Source organism: Podarcis raffonei, chromosome 2 (genome assembly GCF_027172205.1).
Source record: "Podarcis raffonei isolate rPodRaf1 chromosome 2, rPodRaf1.pri, whole genome shotgun sequence".
NCBI classification, from domain to species: Eukaryota; Metazoa; Chordata; class Lepidosauria; order Squamata; family Lacertidae; genus Podarcis; species Podarcis raffonei.
This window is the reverse complement of record NC_070603.1, coordinates 44800455-44819688: the sequence shown is the minus strand read 5'-3', so window position 1 is coordinate 44819688 and position 19234 is coordinate 44800455. Positions and strand designations below refer to the sequence as shown.

Genomic DNA, 19234 nt, shown 5'->3' with positions numbered 1-19234 from the left:
CAGTTTCCTGGCTTCTGTTCTAGCCCACTGTATCCCAATCAGTTTTCAGAAATAGGAATATTCTAGACTCCTAGCTTGGGTCACTAGAGCTACTCTCATCCCCTAGCTGTAGATGAGTCCCATGTGTCCTATCCAACTAAGTCTCTCATGATGTAATCTCTCCTCTCCAGAATGTATCCCTTTTAAGGTCCTCTTCCAAACTTACACAGAGTTCTCCCCAAAGAGCTCATTGTCTATATAAAAGTAAAAAAGTGTAAAACAAAGGAAAAACCCAAATAAAATCCCAACTATCCAAGACAGCAGTAGACAGCAGTTGTAAAGGGATGGGGTCCAAGGAGAATGCACACAAACATTCAACAAAACAGATTTCATCAAATGCGCAAGACTAGAGCATGCAAAAAGAGCATGCAGCATGCAGCACAGTGCAAAAGCATGCACAGAGAACACGTTGAGACTCATTCATAGCTCTGGTATAGATTGCTCTAAGGGAGAGATCCGGATTGTGGGCTCTTGGTGCAAAAAATGGGTGCATCCTTAAGGTAGAAAAGAAAGAAATGAAATTGACAGACTATGGGCCATGTGCCATTCCTGAGCCAAGGCTGTGGGCTGGAGATCACACAAGATGCTCAGGGTGGGGCTTGACCAGCTAGTGCATTAGCTGAGATAGGACCAATGGAAATGGGGGTTAGACGGTCAGGGTCCTTGGGGTTCATTAAGTGGATGTCACTGAACAGAGGTGCACAGAATGACAGATGAGATCAAAAACTCTAAAGGAAGAGGAGAAAGAAAGAAAGAGGGAGACACACATATAGATGATGGTGATGATAATGATGATGACACATTAAGTAGGAAGATCCCTCAGGAATCTGATGTCCAGAAAACCTGTAAATCTTGGGAGAGTAGCCTGCATTAGACTGAACAGATCTTCCTCAGTGCTTCGTACTTGGGTACTCAGAATTTCCTCCTCTTTGGCAATTTGGTAAGAATGCTGCCTGTGCCCTCACATTACCTTGTGTTCCTGAGCTGTCCATGAACAAGGTACATGGCCTGTGCATCAAATCCATTTCTGTCACATAACTTAATTCAACCTGTCAGAAGATCTTGCAGAGTCAAGCCTTTCTTTGGGGCCATATGCAGGATCTGTTGTGGATCCCAAAGGTGAGGCACCTCATAAAACAAGATGAAGCAACCTTATTTTCCCTCTCATCCCTTAGACCTTTCTTTTGCATTGCATTCAGAATTCACAGAGGACTGGGGATGGACTCTCTGGACTTTTTGGCAGTTGACCAAAAGTTTAACAGTAGTTGTAGAAATTATATTTTTGCTTTGCAACCAGAACTCAATAGCCACACCTCTTGGTGACTGCCTCACTCAGGGCTTGTTGACTTTTCCACTTGTGCCGTGCCTAGAAAGCACGGGTCCAAGAAGTTTTCCCTTGGCCTGTTCCTTTCCAAGGGAAAACATGCTCTTTAGCGATAGATGGGAACAAATGGCAATTTGGGGGGAACCTGAATTGTTATTTGCTCAGATTATAATATAATAATAATTCATTATTTATACCCCACCCATCTGGGCGGCTTCCAACAAAATATTAAAATACAATAGTCTATTAAACATTAAAAGCTTCCCTAAACAGGGCTGCCTTCAGGTGTCTTCTAAAAGTCTGGTAGTTGTTTTTCTCTTTGACATCTGGTGGGAGGACGTTCCACAGGGCGGGTGCCACTACCAAGAAGGCCCTCTGTCTGGTTCCCTGTAACTTGGCTTCTCGCAGTGAGGGAACCGCCAGAAGGCCCTTGGCACTGGACCTCAGTGTCAGGGCAGAACGATGGGGGTGGAGACGCTCCTTCAGATATACTGGACCGAGGCCGTTTAGGGCTTTAAAGGTCAGCACCAACACTTTGAATTGTGCTCGGAAACGTACTGGGAGCCAACGTAGGTCTTTCAAGACCAGTGTTATGTAGTCTCAGCGGCCGTTCCCAGTCACCAGTCTAGCTGCTGCATTCTGGATTAGTTGTAGTTTCTGGGTCACCTTCAAAGGTAGCCCCACATAGAGCGCATTGCAGTAGCCCAAGCGAGAGATAACTTGAGCCCTAAAGAGTAGTTTTCCCTGGAGGAAAGCAGCGGGACAAGAGAAAGTGTGGATAAACCCTCAGTGGATACCCCAGGATTGTGGCAGTCTACAAGACTGGGGGCTTATCCACAGCTACCATTTCTCCTGCTCTTTCCAGACACACGTTTGCACTCAAAAGCTCCACGTCCAAGAGTTGTTGGATCTCCGCCCCCCGTGAAGCTTTCCCTGTGAAAACCTGCTCTTTAGAACCCAATCGGAGCAAGCATCAATTTGGGTTTCCCAGCAGATTGCTGTTTGCTCTGGTTGAGCTTTAAAGAGTGGGTTTTTGCAGGGAATACGATAGGGCAAAAAAAGAGAGAGCACTTGAATGTGGTGTTTTAAAGCGCAGACTGTGCCTGGAAGAAGTAGAGGAAATATAACTGTGGATAAACCCTGAGTGTTACTTTGCTTTTATGAATGGCATAGGAACTGCTACAGCATGGCTGACCTCTAGTAACAATGGATTCATGCCAGCAGCATAGTTACCTCCCATAGGAGCAGTGACCTCTCCCAGGACCTGCAGAACTGTTATGGGTTTGTAAACTACCTTGCTGCTTCCACCCACAGAATTGTCTTCCTTCAAATGTTACCACACTGCAGCTATTCTTATATCAGAAACTGTGATATTAGGCCTGAGTGTAGCAGTTGCTTGTGGCTCCCCCACTCCCATACCACATGCCCTTCTTCCAGAGTCATTCTATACCCACTTTCCCCCTATTGTTTTGCTACATTTAATTCCCTGAAGCGTTTCTTGTAGTGACCCAAAATATCTCAATGCCAACCAAAACCAAAACAAAATGTTATAGAAATATTCATACAGATTTGTATTGTTCATAAAAAAAATCACTTATAGCTTATAGTTTCTGCTTACTGAATTTGAATTTCTATATGTGTTCATGTGTGTGTGTTTCAATGGCACAGAATTCACAGTGCGCTTATTTGGGGACAGCACCCTAGCTTTTCCATGCACTGGAGCAAGCATGGATTGCAACAGTAAGGGAGATGAAAGAGCCAAATCATGTTAGCCATAGTGTATGTAGGCTAATGATTATGAAAATGCCAATTCTGTAGGAGAATTGGGTCCCTTGGATTGCTGTCTCATGCAGAATAAACCCTGGGATCTCTGTATGATCAGGGACAGCAACAGTGAATAAGGGATAATGGTGGGGGTAGATGGATACAGGCAGCAATTCTTTACCAGGGCAGATAGAACACTCAGAAATCCCAATTCTCTGCCCCACAAATATGTAAGGGAACTGCAGAACAAATTTATCTCTCTCTGGTTTTCTGGACAGCTGATGTCATGGTTGAATGAACCAAGGGATGTATGGACAATGGTAGCGAATGGGAAGGGCATGGAAGATTTACAGAGGAGTGGGCCATTACAGAGGAGAGAGATTATTATAGTGTATTGCACTGAAAACAATATTTTTACTCAAAGGGTTTTGTAAAGCTGGGACGTAAAGCACAGATATGGAAATGGCACAGCTAGGAATGAGACCTATGAGTCTTGACACCAAGGCCTCTAGCCTAAAGTTCATTTACCTTGAGCTCCACACACCACATTCCTTCTCCCATCTCTTCATCCTCCTTTCACCAAGTCTATGCTAACCTGGGATTCCTGACACCCAATGCAAGCTCCTGCATACAGTCTCCTTTGAAACCAGATGCCTTTACCAGGGTCTAAGGCACAGGTAGCTATGTGCATTTTCTTATGTAAAAAGTCAACATGGTACAAACAAAGCTTTCCTACACCAAAGCTAGTCAATGTAGTACCCTCCAGATGTTTTTGGGCTACAACTCCCCAAGGCAGCATTGCTAATTGTCAGGGATGATGGGAACCATAGTCCAAAAACATCTGGAGGGTACTAGATTTTTTACCCCGCCCTACCTAATTGCTTGGCCTTACATGATGAGCCTAATACTGCCAATAACCACTTTTAACAACTCCATCTGCATCAAGGCTAATTAGATTTTTGCCCCCATTCAGAAACGATTCATCAGTGTGCTGCTCTTCTCCAGCCATAACATGATCGTTGCAAATCATCCCATGACAGGAGGCATGGACTGCAGTGTGGACTCACAATGGTTCCATATCTTCCTGTGACTCTCCACAAGTTAGGACTAGATTTCAATATTTCATTGAGAAGTTAGCATAGTGGTGGCTTTTTCAAAACATGGTCACTTGTGCCTCCTGTCTGAAGAAGAGCAAAATGCAAGAGGTATTCTGTGAATGCAGCCTGCACCCTAACTGCAATACCATCAAGTCTCTTCAAATTCCTCTTAAGGAATTTTATTCTTCTCTGACCAGCATGTACTTAGTTGAGTTGTTGTTGTTTTTCTTATCCTGGGGTTGTCACAATTAACTGCAGCATGAAAGTAGTTAGATACCAAGGATGGCTTTCCCTCTAGGTGGGAAAAAGGGCTTAGCTTAGTAGTACAACAAATTGTTTGCAGGTCTTGGATTCAATCTCTGGCATCTCTGGTTGAAGGGTCTCAGGAAACAAAAGCTGGGAAAGGCATTAGATAGGCCAGATAGACTTGATTTACTGCAACTTTGCATATTTTTATAGAACTGTAGAGTTGGAAGGGACCCAAAGTTTAATCTAGTTAAACTCCCTGCAATGCTCCTTTGTGATATTTGTGTGCAGCAAACAGCAGTTACTATGACTGTCACGGCATATTTAATTTGTGTGGAGGGCCTCCCATCTGTATCAGCACCTTAGCAAGTATGGCAACACAGTATAGTTTGTTGGTACTCACAGGCTTTAGCTTTCGACTGTTCCAGGAGACAGGATATAGGTCAGTGGTGGAGTATATGCTTTGTACATAGAATGTCCCAAATTCATTCACATGCACATGCAGTTAAAAGGATCAGGAAGCAGATGATGGGGGGGAACGGAGTTCTGCCTAAGACCTCGAAAAGCCACTTCTAATCAAAGTACGTGAGCAAACAATACTGGGCTTCAGATAAGCAGATGAAAACCAGATTGTTCATATATATTCAACACTGGGCTGACTATTAATGTGTATGTGCCTGACAGGGCAGGACAACATTTTCTTTGTAGCCTTTCAAATCTTCTAGTTGTTAACTGGTGGTTGGGTTTTTTAAAGCACATTTTTTTACCTTTCACCTGCCCTCTTTCCATATCTTCCATATCCACTATCCAATGTATTGCTTCTTCAGTTAGATAGCATTCAAGCCAAATAATTCACGTTTCTCAAACAGCTACTGTTTTGGTAGCATATAGTCATACTCAAATTATAATAAATGATTGCAGATCTCTAAGAAACTGTAGCCGATTTTGCGTTTTCATCGTCATATTCGTATTCAACACCTCAAAATCTATAAGAAATGGCTACTTTTATCTCAGAGGCATGACTTTTGTCAAAAATTGTTATGCAGTGTTATCAGCTTACAAACTCTTCTGCCTCTTTGGCTGCAGGAACTGAGCGAAAGGAGATGAGCGGCAATGCCGAGAGTGCCTTTAATTATCCAAGAACTCAAGAGCTGTGACAAAAAGATGAGTGGAAAGAGAACAGTTGGTTTCCCACCAAAGATAGAGGAACAGAATTTGGAATTTCAACAGTAACAATATCAGGTTGCAGTTCTTCTTATAGTGGTCCTGTAGGTGCAAACTTTCTTTAAAAGTTTGGGCAGGGTTTTTGTTTTTTATAAAAAGAAGTATATATGTTCTAATTTCTTCAAATCCAAAGCAATAATCAATGGCAGGTAAGTACAGCAAAAAAAATTGGAGATTTGCATTGAAGAGAAAGTCCGTTTGCCCTTCTGGGATGGGCGGCTTTGCAGGCAGGCCCCAATACGCTCTCGTGAACCGGCATATGACAGGCCGGATTGTTCTCTGATGCCAAATTGGCCAATGGCAGCAGGGCCTTTTGGGTGTTGTTATGTACTGAGTTGAATGGGATCCAAAAGGCAGCAGTCTGATTGGTCCTAGAACAATAGGATTCAGAATGCAGCAGTCTGATTGGTCCTAGAACAATGCAGCACTATGATTGGTTGGCAGGAACCACCCAATCATGCCCCAGATAGAAGTGAATCCACAACCTGATTGGCTTACAGTAGAATTCCGGAATTAGCCAATCATGTGCAGCCCATTGTGTAAATAATGTATATAAAGCAGATACTTTGAGGGGACATTCATTCATTCCTCCTCACCACTATGAGCTGAATAAAGAGCATGAAATCACTTTGCGACTCTGAGTATATTTCAGGTGTTCCCCTGGGCATGGGAACAACTGCCCAATGGTGGCACTTGACCCTGCGCTCAGTGCCAAGATAAACAGGCAGCCTGCCAGAGCATTTGGCCTCTTCTTCCTTTTAATCAAATTGTAGGAAGATTGCGGACCAGATTTTCTATTCAAATAAAGGCTGGCAAAGTAGTCCGGTGGTGCAAAGCAGTGACTGGATAATTTATTTTCCTGCGGAGCAACTACCATGGAGATTCTTCACTTGTTCAAGCCAGCTAATTGACAGGTGACTGGCAAATACATTTTCCAACAGCTTTCATATGAAGATTTAATTGTCTGACCCATATCGTAGATGTGCTGATATCAACATAAGACAAAATCAAACTAGAAAGCATTTTTGCAACCTCCATGTGTGGGGTCAAAATATTAGCATCAGTTTTTGAACCAATCATTAAGAACTGGGGTAGTTGTTAAGAACCAGTATGAATGAGACAAAGCAATGCCTGCAGCAATTCAGATTCACTTTTAGCCCAAATCTCAGAAACAGTCATGGTTCAACGAAAGTCAATATACAATTCCTTATGGAGTTGCTGGCAGACTTGCACCCTTTTGGAGATTACACAGAGGCACTGGTTTATAAATCAGGGTCTTCTCATGGAGCCTATTCACACGCCCATAATTAACAAAGCAAGACAATTTATACTAAAAGTGGGTGTGAATCTTGAATTACATGGAAATCACATGCTAATGGCTTTTGCCACTCGAAAAGTGACAGAAAAAATCAGTGTGAAAGGTACATACCTGCATTATCTTTGTTCCTGTTACAATGGATGAACTTAATTAGCTGAAAATCTATGATCTCCATATTTATCATGTTCAGCACATTTTTGTTTTTTAATAATGTTGAAGATGTTCAGGATTCTATGTGTCACTGGCACAGCAGTCACTCCAACTTATGGAAGAAGATATTTGTGTTTACAGACAACATATCCTCCCTGCATCTGTGAAGGATGAGAGCATTCTCCATGTTGGCATCCATCAGTCTCGCAAGTCAATGCAGCGCATATCCAGGGGTGAAGTCAAACTCTGCATTAGCAGCACTGAAGTGACAGCCCTGGGGCGCAAGCCTGGGCAGTGTGTATGGATGAATGACAAATTGTTTGTGTGAAGAGTCTTTCTCCAACTTCATGTAGGCAGACAGTGTGGTCACATCTCTACCGCACTGAAACTTTAGAGTTATTTTATCTGCTATATTATAATGTGATGAATGAACTGCAGGAATGAACTGCTTGGCTCACTTTTAAGAAACCTGAACTTTAAAGACAAACCTAAAGTCACTGGACAGATGAGAGCCTAACATCATATCCAGATTTTGCCTGTCCTGCCAAAATCAGACAGATTTTTGTGCATGAAACATAGCTGAATATATAGCTGAAGTGAACACTTCATTGTAAGATGAACTCAATAATTTTTAGTCCTTGATTCTGTATTTGATCATATTGTTTTTAAATGTAATTATAATTTTTTGTGACTTTGCAATTGTCATAACTTTTGACACAGCTTATAAAATCTAATAAAATTTTGGTTAACATTTCTTGATCTAGATGGTTCTACTTACTAGGAGGCTGAGAAGAATGAGAAGAGCACATTGATTTTGGTGTCTTCCTTGATTCATCAGGATGGAACGATCCTTGTTGAAATGTCCAACTCACAAAGTTTTTATTTGGTTCAATATGCAGACCTGGCTTTGGAATTTTGTATCTCTGACAGAACAGTTTGATTTCAATGATCATCTTTATGCAAACGACATTCAAGTTTATCTTTCTGTTTCTGCCTTTTTCTGGTTGGAACACCCAGAGACAACTTAAAAAACACTATATAGAATTTGTTGTCTTGTCCTGTAAACCTTCTGTTTCTTCATCTGACAAATAATATACTTGTCATTCTTCCTAATTTTATTGTCTCGAGTTTTATTTTTTACTGTCCTCTTTCATTCTCAAATATCCTGTTTCTAATTCAGACAGGTGTTATATTTTAACCTCACCAAAATTTACACCTGTCTCTCAGTTGATGCTTTAACTTCTCAGCAACACTCTTCACAGTCTTATCCATCCTTATTTAACTTCTTTATATGTCATAATGCTCTGGATAATTATCTTATTTTAAGTCACAGATAGCCTCGGCTATGTCTTGTCTTTGATTCTTCTCATTTGCTTCCTCCAATGAATGGAATTCTCTTTCTCCTCTTGCCCATTACATCTCTCTCTGCTTCTCAAAAAAATCACATCCTCCTCAAGACTACTGTAGCAGTCACAGTAGTATCAAAACATCAGAGTGATTATTGTTACTTCTTCAAGTTTAGTCCACATGCAATATTCTCCATCAGACTTACTGCTTTAAAAGTAATTTTTCATTTATACATATTGTCTCTATTAAGCATGTTCAGCTCATAAGATACAGTCAAACTGGCTGAGAAATTCATGTTTTCTCACTGAGTAAGATTATGACCATTCCAACAGAAGAATAACACCCTTCCCCTGCTCCTAAACCCAAATTAAAACATATCACAAAAAGGATCTACCAAGATGTTGAATGAGCTGTCATGTTTACTTCAGTAGCAAGATGCAGTTGGAGAACGATCACACTTCTCTTATGGCTTCCACTTTGGTTACCAAAAACGCAGGAACCATGTGGAAGGGGTAGAATTACATGTGAAGAACCACACAAGCACCAGAGATCGGAAAGGTGTGGTGGCATTTGCATAGCTGTGCAATTCACCCCTCCCAAAAGGTTCTTCCATTGGCAGAGCAATGTGAGCAAACTGACCTCGTCTCTCCCAGCACTCTGATCATTTCACGTATGTTTCAGTGCAACGATTGGTCTGATATTATAGTCTGAAGGAAGTATTAGTTGCTGGCTGCCATCAGGATACTGTAGTATAATCTTTCATCTGAAAAACCTGTTTCAGTTACTGCCTCCTACTCACCATGGCCCTTTCAAAGATTCATTTTACTTACTGCTCTTGCTTGGGTGGATTTGAGTACCCTCTCCCCAAATCTTCCTACATTTCTCATCCTATAGTGGCATGTTCACTACAGAGTTTCTGTGGGAACAAACTGCACTGAAACCTTTACTACAGAGTCTATCCCCACTGATAAAACTGGCAGAGTTTTATATCTTCCCCCTTCTCCCCACACTAAACTTGCAGAATCCAAGGACCCTTTCAAGTGAGAGTGAGCTTTTCAATACCTGTGCCATGAACCAGCAATAGAAACCCAATGGTTCAGAAGGGTGAAAGAGAGATCACACACATAACACAGAAAATGTGAGAGGGGAAGCTCTGGGTATGAGTGGTAGACTTAGGGAAGAAAAGGAGAAAGAAGATGTAGCTTGATGATCAGCTGCTGAGATGCATAAAAGGTTTAGGGTTAGAGTATGAAGTTATGGAGGAGCAGAAGGGAAAAGCTTCTGATAGGTTAGAACTGCATTGACAGAGAAGGAGGCATGGAGCAGCAGAGAGAAGGGGGCAGAGAAAAAGGTTAGTTGCTGTTAATTCGTCTCTGGTTAAGAGTAGTGAACTACTTCCCCTTAGGTTGTGTTCTTTTGTAGGAAGTTACACCGTTATGGAGGCAGAAGCACTGAAAAGGCATGGGTGTCTGTTTTAAGTTATGCAAAGAGATCAAAAGAGCCATTAGAACAACTACAAGAACTTCCCCACCTCCCTTATTCTTTTATGGGCAGCCGGAAGGGCATGAGAGAGCAATCCCAACTGCAGAATGAACTGCAACCCATAGGCAAGTTGGTGAATGGAGCCCAAGACTTGAGTCTAACTTTTACCCAGAAGGCGCTCTACCTGGGCATGTGTTCTGTTGCTAGCCTGTACATGTGTAAGAGGTAATGAGTATAGCACTTCTAGACTCTTGTTAACTGGCAGCTAAAGGTGAATACTGTCTGTCTTGCACAAAAGTCTGAACTAATAAAGTGGAGCTTAAACCATACTAAAACTCTGTGAAGACCCTCATAATACAAGCCCAATTCTACCAGTTTCAATTCATTTCCAGATAGACGGTTTTTCAAGTGTCGAGCACACTAACACCTGCAAGTCATGTGCCATGTGTTCTAATCCGGACAATTTGAGCCACAAGCTCAAATGGCAGGTTGGTGACTTAGCAGGCTTAACATGGGTAGCATACCCTAGTGTACTGAAAAAGGACCATCATTCAAAATCCTATTTTTTATTATTCAGTATTGTTTCCTAAATTTATGCTTCAGTACTAAATTGCATTATCAGCTGCTGCCATATGAATGCAGCACCAAGTGGTCATGCCTATGCCATGGTTACAGAAAGTGGTGTAGATCAAAAGTGATCTCTAGGATACATACAACAGAAAAACTTCAATTATGAAAAAAATGCATAGCAAGTGAGGACTCCAATTGCATACTGGTTAAATACTGAATCAAATGCTCAGAACGAGCTTTATAAATCATTATCAGCACCAAACTAGATGTGATGTTATTTATTTTATTTATTATTTATTAATTAAATTTATACCCTTTCAAAGAAGCCCAAGGCAGTGAACCACAAGGGATAAAATAATAAAACCATCTTTAAAACAATTCAAGTACAGATGCAGACTGGTAAAGATCTCATCTTAAAAGGCCTGATGAAAGAGGAAGATCTTCATTAGGTGCACCTATCTACTATTTAAGGAAAGGGAATTCCAAATGGTAGGGCCCAATTCTGACATTTGCAGGCCCTCACCTGCAAAGCACAATGATCGACTAGGTATCTAAGGTGTAAGACAATCTTATGGGTATCCTGGTCCCATGCTGTATAGGTCTTTATACAGCAAAACCAGCACCACAAATTTAGCCTGGTAGCTAAGCACCAGATTTTGCAACAGCTGCAGCTTCTGGACAAACCCCAAAAGCAAGCACACTGAAGTAAGTAATCCAGCCTGGAGGTCAGGGTATTCTGATCCAGAAATGGCTGTAGCTGTCTTATCAGTCGAAGCTGGTAGAAGGCATTCCTAGCCACTGAGGTCACCTGGGTCTTTAATGACAAAGATGGATCCAGGAGTATCCGCAGGCTACAAACCTGCTTTTTTTTGGGGGGGGGGAGTATGACCCTATCCAAAGCAGGCAATTGACCAATTATCTGGACTTGGGAAACACTCACTACAGCACCTTTGTCTTGCTAGGATTCAGAGCTGGTTTACTGGCTCTTATCCAGCCCCTAGACCAGGTACCAATCTATAGTTTGAACAGTCTCTCCTGATGTTACAGAGCAGAGCTAGGTAGCATCAGCATACTGATGCCACCTCATCCCAAATCTCCTAATGGCCACTTGTGTACCAAGGTGCAGAACAGGCTCCACGAAGCCTGGGAGGACACTCAGGGGCAACTAGGAACCCATATCCTTGGGAGGGGTGGCAAAGAGGACCATGGGGTAAATTGCATTGTCCTCGCCTTCCTTGGTGACCTATCACTTTTCCATGGCTTTATCTCCCTCACTGAAACTGAAGGTGACTTGGTCTTATCATTGCATAGGCTCTCATCATGTGCAGGAAACCACACATGCATTCTGATCCCTTAACACTATCCAATGTCTCCAGGATGCAGTGGGGTGGGGTTAGATGGGGGCACTGCCTTTGTCCTTGGGACTCACAGTGCTATTCTTCTTAAAAAGAGGTGCCAGAACTCACCACGAACACCTCCCCCGTTCTCTCAGAATGGCAATGGATCCCAAAAGAGGTGCCAGAACTGAGTTCTGGCTGGGAAAAAAGCCCTGGGAACTCCCAATGGAGCTCCTTAAGGGATGATACCATTTGCTGCAAAAATGTTCCTGGGCTTTTATGTTTCTTGACACAGACAGAAACTGATGTAAGAGCTTACAAGACTGAGCCAGAACCCCTTTGGTTCATGGACAGGTCCCTGTCCTTACAGCACTTACCAGGAACCTCAGCTGTCTAAGAGACAACAAAACAGGAGAACAAGCAAGGCACCAAGAAGCTCAGGTACTCACTCCCAGCAAATATTTTCTCCAGTCAACCAATGCTGCAGCTGTAAATTCACTTATTTAACTCTGATATACTTGGTTTGTTTGTTTAGTTTTTTTAAAAAAACATAAATAGCAGTATGGAGGGCCCCCAAGTTGGTTTAGGATTGCAGACTGGGGAAGGGGGCAATGGGATGGGGGGATTCTAATATGGACCATAGCAGGGGCAAAGGCTTAAAGTGTCCCTCATGGTTTTGATCCAGCTCCTCCCTCTGCATTAGCTGCTTATATTTTTTGAAGCGAGCATAACAGAGAAAATGCATGAATAAAGTCACATCTCCTTTGACCCTCAGTCAGTGTTCATTGGACATAGGAACAAATTGTGAGGATAGTGACTTTCTTACTATCTTGTTTACATTTAATTTCCTGCTGTTTTGAAATACTGTGAAATTTATCTGGAATTTATCCAGATAATCTAAACCCAGATACAAGGAAATTAACTCATCCCTGCAAATTACCTCATCCCTGAGAACCAGGGCATGGAGTCTGAATAACGTGCTTCTGCCCTTGCGCTACCTGTGCTACCCCCACATTTCACATTACTTACAGGAGGTTGATCAGGAATTCCTGGGAGAGCTCTGTTCATACCGTGAAAGACACCAGGGGATTTTGGGTCCTGGAAACTGCTGAACATGTGAGGTGCATTCAAGAAAGTTGGGAACCACAGAAACTTCATCTCATTCAGGGGATTTTGTCTGAAATGGATGAGTGTGGGCAAACTTCTAGTTATATGCTACATTGTTCACCTGCATATATGGGCAGTTCAAGTGCATCATATGCTTTCAACTAATGGGTATAACATTTTCTCTGCAGTGTTCCCTATATTGACACCAAAAAGCTCATCAACAGTCATATGTACTATGCTGCAACCTATCCCTGCAATGTGGTTAACTGGATTTTAACAGAGATTCAGGAGCTCCACTACAGTGTTGTGGGTCAAAGGGAAAGGTTGCCCAGGTAGAGGAAAACTGATGAATAGGTGCACAGGGCCATGCATTTTATTTATTTAGAAAATATTTCAATCCAATGGCATCAGTTTTTTCTGCAGGTAATGGTGACTAATATCATTTTGACTCCCCGAACTAGAAGCGGACACACTGGCCTGATCAAAAGTACTCATAGTGCCATTAAATGTGTTTTGGATCTTTGGTCTCTCTTCCCCTTCCGGCTTTGTTCTTCCCAGTTCATTTGGGGTATCTGTATTGGCTGGATAGTTTCAGAGCAATCACAGCTGTTTAAATTGTTTGGGGGGCGGCGGCAAAGGGAATGGGAGGTGAAACATTTTAAAAGCAATGTCTCTTCTGCTAGATGCAGGAGGACAGGGTGGTGGCACTTTGATGGAGGATTTTGAGTAGGATCATGCACCTTGGAGTTGTTTCTTACCCACCCAACATTTATTGGCCATAATGGAGTCTCTGAAACATGAAACGCTAACGGTACTGAACGGACACACTGTTACTGCTCAAGAAATTGTATTGAGAAGGGGGAAGAAATGTACAAAAATTATAGCTTTTGTATTTTTGTTGTTGAAAAATAATAATTAAAAATGAAGCTAACTTGAAATATGCCTTGTTTATTTCTTAAAAATTATTCTACCTTATAAGCAACACGGGCAGGGCATTTCTTCCCTAGCCCCAGGGGTGGAGACATGTGTCTCAGCATCTCATACATGTCCATGAAAGTCATCCGGCCCCTGGGAGCAAAAAATTAAAAATAAAAACAACCAAAAAAAATTAATAATAATTAAAAAAGGAAAAAATACACAGAAAAATAGAAAAGAGAGAGAGATGCAAAGAAGAGAAAAATATTGGAAATCAATTGGAAAAGAAAAAAATGGAAGATAAAAATGTAAAGATTACTGTGCTGCTTGTCAGCCAAGAGTTCAAATATGCTTGATCTTCATGGACGACTGGGAGTAGAAAGATGGCTCCTCAAACTGGCTGTGATCCAGCAAAATGCTTAAGTGCAAGCTCCGTACTTACAGAGCTAGCGTTCCCATTGCAAGAGGGACAGGTTTAACTTAAGCATGTGCCTCCATCTAGTTTACTCAGCCTCAGGTTATAAAAGCAGACCACAATCCTCCATGGGCTTATAGGGCCAAGGAGTGCAGAGTCAGGTCCTCTTAGTAATGAAGATCCACAGAAAGAAGGAGAGAAAGAGAAAGACAGATTGAGATGAGAAAGCCCCTCTTTGCCAATGTGGGAGGAGGGCAGAGTGCAGGAAGAGAAGGTGGAGGGAAAGGGGGGTGGAAAGAAGTGGGGAGGGAGGGGGGGAAATGGCAGAGGTGTCAATGGAGTCTCTGTCCTCCCCAAATGAAGTATTAATGTGCAGAGAGTGGTGGAGGTGAGTAGAGAGAGAGAGACTCATAGAACCCTCCAGGCCTAGCTCCAGCTAACAGCAAGCAGAGATGGTTCAAGGTAACCGGTATGCTCCATGCGTTACTGGTCTGGGTGGCAGCATCATTTCACGCATTCTGTTGGCTAATTACATTAAATTACTCTTGAAAGTGCAATATATATAGATAGGTATGTGTACAGATATATATAGATATATATATATGAAATATATATATTAAATAAATCATAAGCAACATTCATTCCGTTGATGCTAGCAGGTTTTAGTGTAAGTCAAACCTTGCAAGCAACCCTATGAGGGCATTTCTTGCCTAAGCCCAGGGGGGGAGATATTACACGTAATAAACTGTACATATCCTTATAATGAATTCGGCCACTGCAAGAAGAATACACGGGGGTTAGTGCAGACGCTACAGGGCAAGAGAAACACATACACTGTCATGAACACACAGAACATAGCAGGACTGCCGGCTAGAGACCTTCAGTCCAGCCATACCACCCCCCACAGGGCTTATGGAGAAACTGTACATTCCCATTGGTGGCAGCAGGGGGAAAGGGGCTTCTCAGAGCTGTGCAGCCCAGGTTTTGCTGCAGCTCTACTGGGTTCTTCATCAGTACTGGGAAAGAAGATGAGCCAGTACCATTTTCATTAATATATAGGGTGATAGGAAGATAGGGGAATGACACACAACTATGCAGGATGGTGAGATTTATCAAAGATCATGTGTCAAGGGTGAGCTGAGGTCCCAACTTGGGTATTTCTTACATTAGGCATTGCTGCCTTTCTGTAACTCACAATGGATGCTTTAAAACCAGTCATTGTGCCATGGACTCTAGGAGCCCTGGGCTTCCCATTCCAACATTTTCCTTCCTTATTAATAAATGCATAGAAACCAGTGCTCAGGCGGGGGCAGACCTGGTTTTCCTGCCCCTGCATGGCACAGGCTCCCTGATGAACACTCCCTCAGCTGGGCTTGGCAGGTTTTGCCAGTTAGGGCTGGCAGCGTAAACAAACACATTAAACCTGGACACAACGGGCATTCATTCTCAACAGGGCACAAGGGTGACAAACGATACCAAGAGAACGCTGGGTGGAACTTCTGTTAGGTGCCAATTATCACAACTCTGCTCACTGTGCCTGCTTGCAGCAGCAGAGTGCTTGGCCTCCTCCCCAGCAAACCATAAAAAAATTACAAGAATAGTTACACACCAGAATGATAGGCCAGGCCCTAGCAGGCACACACATACACATGCTCTCTCTCTCTGTCTCACATACATACACAAACATACAAACAAACAAACACCTCTCTACAGGCCAACATTTGAGAAGTGTGTCATTTATAACTAACAGAGCTATTGAGCACATTTCTTTGATGGCTGAACAATATGTAACACTGGTAGGTTCTGTGACGGCTTCCAAGTCAGTACCACAATAACCCTTTTTTAGCTCACATACTACTAACATGACACAAAACATGAAGCATAGCCGCTACCATCAGGGGCTTCACTGAGATAACTGTCTGGCTCAATAAATAAATAAAAATTAGAAATTGTCCAGTAGCACCTTAGAGTCCAACTAAGTTTGTTCTGGGTGTAAGCTTTCGTGTGCATGCACACTTCTTCAGATACACATGTCTGGCTCAAGTGACACTAGTGATGTTACTCAGTTTTCCTACAGTAGGGGCTACATAGCCCACTAGGTAGAATAGGGAAATGGCAACAGGTATCCCTGGGCACAAGGGGCCATACATCATGCCCTTTTGAACATATGGGATAATGTAAGGGTGTGTGTGTGTGTGGAGTTGACAGAGTCCAGCTGCAAAAACCTAAAATTAAAAGAGGAAATGTTAATCAGAGATAAACCCCCCCATATCTGCTTCTTGCAATCTCTTGTTCCTAGTGAGACCCACAGAAATTAGCCAACAGGAATGGGAATGGCAGAGTGGCAGTGGCCACAGATCCACACTGACTGGAACTCAACTAAGGTGGGTGACTCACAATGGAGCTGCATGCAAACAGGGGCAGTGGCTCCAATCTCTGCCTCAGATTAGGCTTCTGCCTTTCTCTTGCATCATTACAGATAAGGACTGTATCTACCAATATGACATCCTATCTTCGCTCTGTTAGAGTAGAACAAGCATAAGACTATTTTTCTTCTGTAGTTCTAAATATTGTTTCCCTTCCTGAGATGAACAAAAACGCAGGAGTCGATGCTCCTACCAGCCAATGCACTTCTTGTGTGAAAGTAATGTAGAGAGCATAGATGTCTTAGCTTTCACACTGCTAAATCTCTTTCCTAATAGAGTTGGAATCAGCAGAACCCAGGAATCTTAAGCTGTAGCCTCCCTGCCCAGCTTCTAAGGCCTAATTCTTCCCCTGCCCCTGTTTTCCTTACTAAGGAGAGTTTTCCCCAAGCATGGATCAATTTGATCCACTTTCCCAAGCTTTTGCTTGGTGTGGGGCAATGGCTGTGAGTACAGTATTGGGAACGGCCAGGTAGGCATGTCCTTACCAGGCAGCAGGATCATACTCAGCCCACACACGCACATACTCGTCCAGATGGTGGGGCCCCAAAATGGAAGAATCACGTGTCAGATACTCAAAGTTGTCCATGATAACAGCCACAAAAAGGTTCAACATCTGCAATATCAAGAAGGTACACAGATGGATACAAACGTGTTAAGTAACTGGTGAAATGCTCAATAATACTGAGAATTATCATCTTGCTGCAAACCAAGGCTTAGGCCCAGAGTCTATGTGACCTCAAGTAACTAGAGAGAGGGACCAACATAGCAAATAGTGGCACACCCCTTCGCCTCTCCCCCCCCCACATTGCATATTAGCAATGGTAATATGAACAAACTTATATATGCAGATATGCAGGCACAAAAGTAACATTTTAAAACTTGAAATGAGCACACCTTCGAGCAAAGCAATGTAACTTACCATTTACCTGCTGACATTCTCTCTTACACATACATACAACTTGCCACAAAGCAAAGGCTGCTGCCTACCTCAAGCCACCTCCTGTGGTTGCAACCACCACTGCCACACTAGATCATGCTTGGGAGCTGCAGGTCCTTCTTGCAGCTACCAAACAGCCTGTTCCTCATTTGAGAAATGAAGCTGCAATTCACTCCAAAGCTGTCCTTCCCTGACTCTAGAGTGCAAATGCAGAAAATCATATACTAACAGCTATCTGAATTCTCTGAATGTTGGCTTATGAAGCCAAAATGGTATAATTCACACACAAGCAGGTGTGACGGAAAACCCAAGGTTTGCAAAAGGACAAAAAAGCTTATTTTTTAAAACCATAATTTCCCATTTTTGTGTTCTCCCCCAGGCCTGCAACAACCACCAGCTAGCATTCCTGAGCAAGCATAGCCCTCAGTGTGTGTTGCAGAGGAATCAACAGTTCAATGAGGACTAAGCTTGTTCAGTAGCCATGGAATATTGCCTGATGGTGGGAGGAAAAACAACATGGAAAATCAGAGGGGAGGGGAAATTGAATGGGGTACCCTCAAAGAGCTCTTGGCTAGCTGACTAAAATCCTGAACTGGAAGACTCCATACTGCAAGTACTACTTGTTACTGGTACTACTTGTTAGCTACAAAATACAGCAGCTCTTCATTCGTGTGGAGATACTGCACTGGGTTTTATTGCTTCAGAGCTTCAGGTATCCTCTCCCACTAGTACCACTAATTGGTGAGAGAACAGATGTTGACCAGTGTTGGAGCCATTCCCCAAGCTCCTCCTTCACCAATCAGGACTGACCAACCATAGAGGCAAACTAAGCAACTGCCTAGAGTGCCTATATTCCTGGGAGACAGATAAAGATACTTGAGTGTTCCTGCTGGAATTGCTCAGTATCTACAGCAGTAAAAAACACACACTTAAAAACCATTAAAAACAGCTCTTTTTACAAATGCAGAGAGAGGGGGGAATATAAGTAAATTTTATGATCTGATTCAAGATACAGAACAAACAACCAGTAATTTTATGAAAAAAAATGGAAAGTATATGGGTATGAAATAAATACAAATAAATGGAAATAAATATGAGCTCATAGTCTTCAAAGGTTATCAGCTGATTTAAAGTAAAATTATTATTAAAATCAGTTTTAATGGGACTGTGCCCCTTTTAAGTTGAATTTGATATAGAATACTAATGAGGACAAACTGTTGTAGATGTGGGGAAAGAAAAGCAGACTTTATACATATTTTTGGTGTGTGTCCTATTATTCAATCTGTTTTGAAAACAATCCTTAATACTACTATGGATTATCTTATGCCTCATTATTTTAGGACTGTATTTTTAGGATTTTTAAAATAATTAATTTCATAAAATGACTTGGAGGTGGTAGTTAATTTATTAACAGCCACAAAAATAACAATTGCCAAGTATTGGAAAAGCGGAATACACCTGTCAGGGAACTGCCATCTGAGACGCAGGAGGTGAAAGGGCTCACGGAGGGTGAGAGAGACCATTCAGCTGAGGAGG

At 42.3% G+C, this 19234-nt stretch overlaps 1 protein-coding gene across 16 annotated transcripts in view; it reads right to left on the bottom strand.

The window, feature by feature from the left end:
• The window catches only part of CACNA1A (calcium voltage-gated channel subunit alpha1 A), a 275590-nt gene that overhangs the window by 35130 nt on the left and 221226 nt on the right, over nucleotides 1-19234 (bottom strand). For 14 of the 16 annotated variants that reach the window (XR_008328860.1, XM_053376385.1, XM_053376382.1 and 11 more), the window contains 2 exons: nucleotides 17247-17374; nucleotides 13977-14073 (listed from right to left, as the gene is read on the bottom strand). Coding sequence is in view for 15 of the 16 variants with exons in the window: in XM_053376385.1 (XP_053232360.1) it covers nucleotides 13977-14073; nucleotides 17247-17374 (225 nt within the window). In the remaining variant the exon portion in view is untranslated. Of the gene's footprint in view, nucleotides 1-13976; nucleotides 14074-15013; nucleotides 15111-17246; nucleotides 17375-19234 lie in introns of all 16 variants that reach the window. The other 2 variants (XM_053376381.1, XM_053376389.1) reach the window with 1 other exon arrangement.